General features: G+C 46.9%; 1 protein-coding gene across 1 annotated transcript; it reads right to left on the minus strand.

Moving 5' to 3' along the window:
• Positions 1 to 528: 528 nt before the first annotated feature.
• Positions 529 to 5,176, minus strand: LOC115136588 (extracellular calcium-sensing receptor-like). Its single transcript, XM_029672126.2, has 12 exons — positions 5,069 to 5,176; positions 4,625 to 4,898; positions 4,223 to 4,514; positions 3,758 to 4,000; positions 3,508 to 3,606; positions 3,024 to 3,339; positions 2,769 to 2,941; positions 2,384 to 2,614; positions 1,945 to 2,068; positions 1,657 to 1,850; positions 1,272 to 1,550; positions 529 to 1,158 (listed from the first exon to the last, which is right to left on the minus strand). The coding sequence occupies exons 2-12, from the start codon at positions 4,852 to 4,854 to the stop codon at positions 727 to 729; spliced, it is 2,613 nt and encodes an 870-aa protein (XP_029527986.2). The 5' UTR covers positions 4,855 to 4,898; positions 5,069 to 5,176; the 3' UTR covers positions 529 to 726.
• Positions 5,177 to 6,496: the final 1,320 nt, after the last annotated feature.

Raw genomic sequence — 6,496 nt, forward strand, 5'->3', positions numbered from 1 at the left:
CTGCAACACAGCTTTATTCTAAAAATGACTAAATACTTATTTTCCCGTCATAAATCTACACACAAAACCCCACAATGACAAAGCAAAAAGAGGTTTTTAGAAATGAATGCAAATTTATATAAAAAAAACTGAACTCTCACATATACATAATTTTCAGACCCTTAACTCAGTACTTTGTTGAAGCACTTTTGGCAGTGATTACAGCCTTGTGTCTTCTTGGGTATAAAGAGGGAGTGATCGGGAGTGGAGAGGTTCCCACAGTGGGTAAGCAGACAGTGGAATGTGCCTGTTTTCATTTTGTTATACTATGAGGGACAGACACACTCATATGCACACACACACACACACACACACACACACACACACACACACACACACACACACACACACACACACACACACACACACACACACACACACACACACACACACACACACACACACACACTGACTGGGTGACGAAGGAATCATGTGTAGGGGTCTAAGTTCTGTCAGACTGTCAGACTCAATAATAACTCTTCCAGCATGAGTAGACACTACGTAAACTTTATTGGTATTGTTCATATAGACGTATTTCATTCTGACACATTATAGGAGCACATACAATTATTAACAAAGTAATATAGTGAAGGTATAGCAGGAAATTAATGTTTCCAAACAGAATGGACATTCCCCTGTTGAAATGAATGTCAACGAGCCCTAAATAACGATTTGAGTATGTGTAAGTTAATATTTGGACATCATGTGTTTCTTGGTGTTTCTCTCTGGTCTCAGGAGGATGATGAAACATTTTGGGGCAAACAGACATAACAGCAGCCCAAAGCTGGAGGCCAGGATGGCAAAGATCTCTACAGCTACTGTGTACTTCCCAGGAGAGCTGACGTAGGCAGGGATGAAGGAGATCCACACGGCACAGAAGATCAGCATGCTGAAGGTGATGAACTTGGCCTCATTAAAGTTGTCTGGGAGTTTCCTGGCCAGGAAGGCTAAGAGGAGACAGAGTGAGGCCAGAAGGCCGATGTAGCACAGCACCAGAGAGAAGCCGACCACAGAGCCCACTTCACACTCCAGGATGACCCTCGGGCCCCGACCCTCTCTTCCCCTCATCTCAGCAGGTCGGGGTGGAGCTAAGGCCAGCCACAGCACACAGATCAGCACCTGTGTAAGGGAACGGAGGTGGATGGAAAACTAGGTATCTAGAAAACAAATAATATGGTCAATGAAGGAAACAACTACATTCCTAAAGAATATAGTAAAAACTAGATGTTCACCTGGATGAGTGTGCAGAGTGAGATACCCATCCTCTGCTGGGTGGGGCTGAAGTACCTCATCAGGTTCTCTCCAGGCAGAGTGGCCCTGAAGGCCACCAGCACCACCACAGTCCTGCTGAGCAGACAGGAGATGCAGAATACAAAGCTTATACCAAACAGGGTGTGTCTCAGCATGCATGTCCACGGCTTCGGCCGGCCAATGAAAACCAGCGCACACAGGAAGCAGAGCTTGAGTGACAGCAGGAGCAGGAAGCTGAGCTCAGAGTTGTTGGCTTTCACCTGTAAAGAGACAGAAAATGATCATTTAGACAGAAGTCCCATCCTTATATGACACAATCTCATCTCTGTCCAGTACCTCTATATATGATCATATGATTCAACTCACCAGGGCCGTGTGACGGTGGTAGAGGAAGGTGGCCAGGGCACCGGCTGTGAGTGTTGCCCCGGAAACTGAGATGACAGACAGGATGACGCCCATGGTGTCGCTGTAGGAGAGGAAGTCCACCAGCTGGGGGATGCAGGCCGTACGATCAGGGTTGGACCAGAACCGGTCTGGACACCTAATACACTCAACTGACCCTGATAGAGAAGGAAGAAGAATGAGGAGTCCAAATCAGGACAAATCAGGATTGAGGAAAAACATGAATTGGAATCAGAACCGTTGATAGACTACCTGTTGTATTGCTGATCTCTCCCTCAGCACAGGACAGACAGTCAAAGCAGCACACAGGCCTCCCCTTCTGTACCGCATGCCTGGTACCAGGGGGACAGTCAGCACTGCATACAGACACAAGGACCTACCAGAGGGGGGAGAGGAAGAAGTTATCATCATCATCATCATTGCTATTATCATCATTATTAAACACAGACACAGACATGTTGATGAGCTTTCTGTCTGAGATAACGTCCAACTGTTATTTTTTTGTTGTCTTTTCCAGCTTTCTCTCTTCTGTATGTCTGCCTCAGGGTGATTAACTCAATAAATCTCACACTCAACACACACACACACACACACACACACACACACACACACACACACACACACACACACACACACACACACACACACACACACACACACACACACACAAACCAAACCCAACAGTTCTAACCTCATCTCTGCTGCCCCCGCCCCACACCACTTTATCCATGTCGATGTGAAACTGGTCGTCAGATCCCTCAGAGGATAGAAAATGTCCGACCTGGACAAACTCTGCCATCCCCTCGGGGGTCACATGCCAGTTGATGATGTCATAAGAGGCAGGCGGATCACCATTCATGTCGAAGTGGAAAGATTCCCCCACAGGAGTACTGAAGTTCACTCCCCTCAGATAATGAACAATCTCAAATAGAAAAGGGCATTTGAACAGGATTAAGAGTTAGAACCAGTTGTGGCTTTTGTTCTTTAGAACTCAAACCTTACAAAGTGTTTCACTGTATCCTAACTGGAAACATTAGTGTTCTTAACTTGAAAACAGATCCACATGTTATTCTCACCTGGCTGGGCTGAAGCTTCCTGATATCAGGGCACTGTCCACCATTAAAGACTCCGTCCCCTGGTCGACAGGCCATCATATCCTGTATGGCATAGGCGATGGCGTACACAGCCTTGTACACATTATAGCTGGCTCTCAGCTGAGACACGTCAGCATACTGGCTCTCCCCCTCACCTAGGATTGACACTTCATTTTACTGAAATAACATTGGGAATCAGGACAAAAAAGTGAGATTTAGGTGTAAAGTCTCCCTCACGTATGACCTCTGACCCAGTACACTGTCGCCTGGATGGCAGTGTCACGCTGGGGTCAACCCCCAGAGAACACCCAAACATCTCCTCCCACAATTCCCTCAGGAAGGGGTCGGACTTCTGGTAGTCCCTGTCTGGATGGCGGCGTGTTAGGAAAGGCCCCAGGCCGGGAATTTCAGCTTTCTTCAGGGCAAAACCGATTGTCCCGGCAAGAGAGGGCAGGTTTTTTGGGGCAGCGATAGTAGAGAAAGTGACCCAGGCCTCTGAGGCAATCCACTGCTTATCTGTAATGTTCTGACGGACAACCTCTTCCATCAGGGCCTGGAGAATGAAATGGTTAAAAAGATCAAGATAGTCAAGATGAAATAGATGATTATCAATTAGGATATGATTGTGTCCATAAAGGGCATCAAGACACGGTAAGACACAAGGACACTGCTACAGCTGTGTTACAAATCATTAACAATACTCTGACTGGTAACTGCTCACCCCTGAATGACCCGCGAATCCAACAAATGCCACCACCACTCTGGCAGTAGATCCTCTGATGGTGTCTGCAATGTGCCTGATCTTTCTCTTAGATGGTAACTTGGGGATGACCATCAGTGAGAGAAAGGGAAAAGTGTCAGAGAAAATCAGAGAGAGCGTTTCTATTAGATTAGAACAGAGGGGGAGTCAGAGTGAAAGAACGAGAGCAAAAGAGAGAGTATACTGTCAGATTATCAGAGTGAGGTCATACCTTGGGGAGGACCTCAGAGTAGGCGACACACACCCCAGATCCCTGGAGCTCTTGGAGAAGCAGCTGAACCCCAAACTTGCCATAGTCACCATCCTCTGACACCAGTCCCACCCACACCCAGCCCAGCTGACGCAGCAGCTTGGCCATGCCCCGAGCCTGGAAGGCATCGCTGGGTACCGTACGGAAGAATGAGGGGTACCTCCAGTTGTCACTCAAGCATGCACAAGTGGCAAAGTAACTCACCTGGGAGAGAACAGAGAGAGAGATAGTACACACACAGAGAGAGAGAGAGAGAGAGAGATAATTGCCTGTAGAGCTCCAAAATAGGAGTCAATGAGACTGAGAATTATAATTTGTAAGAGGCAGATGGAGAAGGAATTAAACTTTAGAGAGAGGCAAATCTAGAAATGTAATGTGAAAAGAGGCATCATCTCATCCCAACCTGTAATCCAACCCCTGCCTCACCATGGGTAAATCAAACGGCCCGAGGGTCTGTGCCACGACCATGGAAGCTGAGGAACGGGCATCCCCGATGATGACGGGAACCTCAGGAGTAGTGCCACACTCTGTGCCCACCACGGAGGTCTCCTTGCCGGTCACCATGGCTAGGGCTGCCCCCAGGGTAGTGCCCTCTGACCGGCATGTGTCAGATGCCAGGAACCCCAGGGTGAGGTTAGGCAGGAGGGCTGGGTCACGGTTAATCTCCTCCAAAGCAAAGATCATAGTCTGGAGCCAGCGGTAAGCACGCTGGTTGAACCTGACAGACGGATGAAAGGAAGAAACAGAGAGATAGGAGGTAAACTGAATACACATTAACTTCAGGTGAAAACACAATGACAAAAAGCTGTTATCACACAAGCTGCATACATTGTACAGGTAGAATTTCCCTTAATGCTCCTGAACTCCTGCTCTGGTAGAGGGGCTTCCACATGGATGGGGAACAGGCCCCCAATGACCACATCTCCTGCCCGATAAACACTGCCGGAGACGGGCTTAGCTTCCAGCCGACAAGCCCCCTCTCCACCTCCATCCAGACCCCAGACAGACCCAGGGACATGGAGACAGTAGAGCAGCCACAGCCAGCCACACAGGCTCATCACCTGGAGAGAGACAAGGCTGAGGACTGGGAGAGTTCTGTCACCTGTTGGAGAGAGACCAAACCAAGAACTTGCAGACAGAACACTCTGTAGACATAAAGACATGAACAAAAGTGATATCAATTAAAATATACACCATTCAACACAGACACCAGTAACCAGACATGTGAAACAACAATGATAGACACACAACCTTGTTCTGCTTCTGACCTACCTGGCAACAGTAAATCTTATCCTGATGAGACAGGCAGACAGAGAGAGAGAGAGAGAGGGAGAGAGAGAGGATGAGTGTCTGTCAGTCTGGTATCTCCTGCAGAGAGTGTGAGAGTGAAAGAGGGAGAGGAAGAGGAGAGAAGGGGAGCTTCTGATATAGGGAGAAATGAGCCCCCGGCTAAAAAACAAGCACACGGCCACCAGGGGGTGCTTGTAGGGAGGATGGGGCAGGAGGGGGTTAATTGGGGACTTGTTATTGGAGGATAACATGGGGAGCAGGTAATTGGGGGTAATTGGAGAAAGCCTGTGAGGGTGATGTTATTGAAGGTAATGTGTAGTACAGGAGATACAGTATCTGTTCTTCAACAACATCTGATGGATCCATTCAGACAGATATTACATCATTCTGTACTATTTTTATTTTACCTTTATTTAGCTTGGCAAGTCAGTTAAGAACAAATTCTTGTTTTCAATGATGGCCTTGTGGGTTTAAATCGCCTTGTTCAGGGGCAGAACGACAGAGTTTTACCTTGTCAGCTCGGGGATTCAATCTTGCAACCTTTCGGTTACTAGTCCAACGCTCTAACCACTAGGCTACTTGCCACCCTTATTAAATCCCCACACCAATAGAAATCCACTTTTTCAAGCTGAAAGGTGCCAAGAGTTTACCCATGATGTTCCACAATGATGTTAGTCGATAAGTTATCGTTGTAGTCAAAATATGATACATTAGTTAAAACAGATTGTGACATACAATGATGTGAGATCCCAGCCGCACAAGCTAAATCTGAGATGCGGCTTCATCCACCCGGCAAAACTCATCTTGTCCTTCCAGAAGAGAAAACACACATTTCTCCACCGCCAGGGATGCTCAAAACTAAGACGCAAGGGTATGAGTGAACAGATGAAAACCCCCATTATGACTGGCTCAATATTCAGGAATGCTGTCCATGCACTATCACGCAGCCTTTGCCTATTGGCTATGATGCTGCCTTCAGCATAAGACAACAATAAGGAAGTGTTGTCGTGGAAATTTCCTCTATTTACCAAATCATGAGAGCAAACCACACACAAGTCAGAGTTAGTTATCACAAAGTCCATCTTTAATTATATGAGCTCCATCACAGCCCTGTGACTCTCAGATCAATTCAGTGTCTATCAATGAATTCTCTGAGTCCCTTCCACATTTCAACTGAGATCCTTTATAGCAAAGACACATACAGGATAAGACAGCATCGGCATAATTCATCATTCAGCTTTGTCTCCTAAACTATGTTATTTTCTCAAACTCAGAACCATAATCCAATCCTCCATATCAACAGGCATATATCAAATCCATCCTATCTTGACAAGATCACAGAGACACACTGACTGGCACACAGACATTGTGGAGCCAAGAGATACACGCTTGACCTCTCCCCTCTCTCCG

This window comes from Oncorhynchus nerka, linkage group LG11 (genome assembly GCF_034236695.1).
Source record: "Oncorhynchus nerka isolate Pitt River linkage group LG11, Oner_Uvic_2.0, whole genome shotgun sequence".
In the NCBI taxonomy this organism is placed as follows: domain Eukaryota; kingdom Metazoa; phylum Chordata; class Actinopteri; order Salmoniformes; family Salmonidae; genus Oncorhynchus; species Oncorhynchus nerka.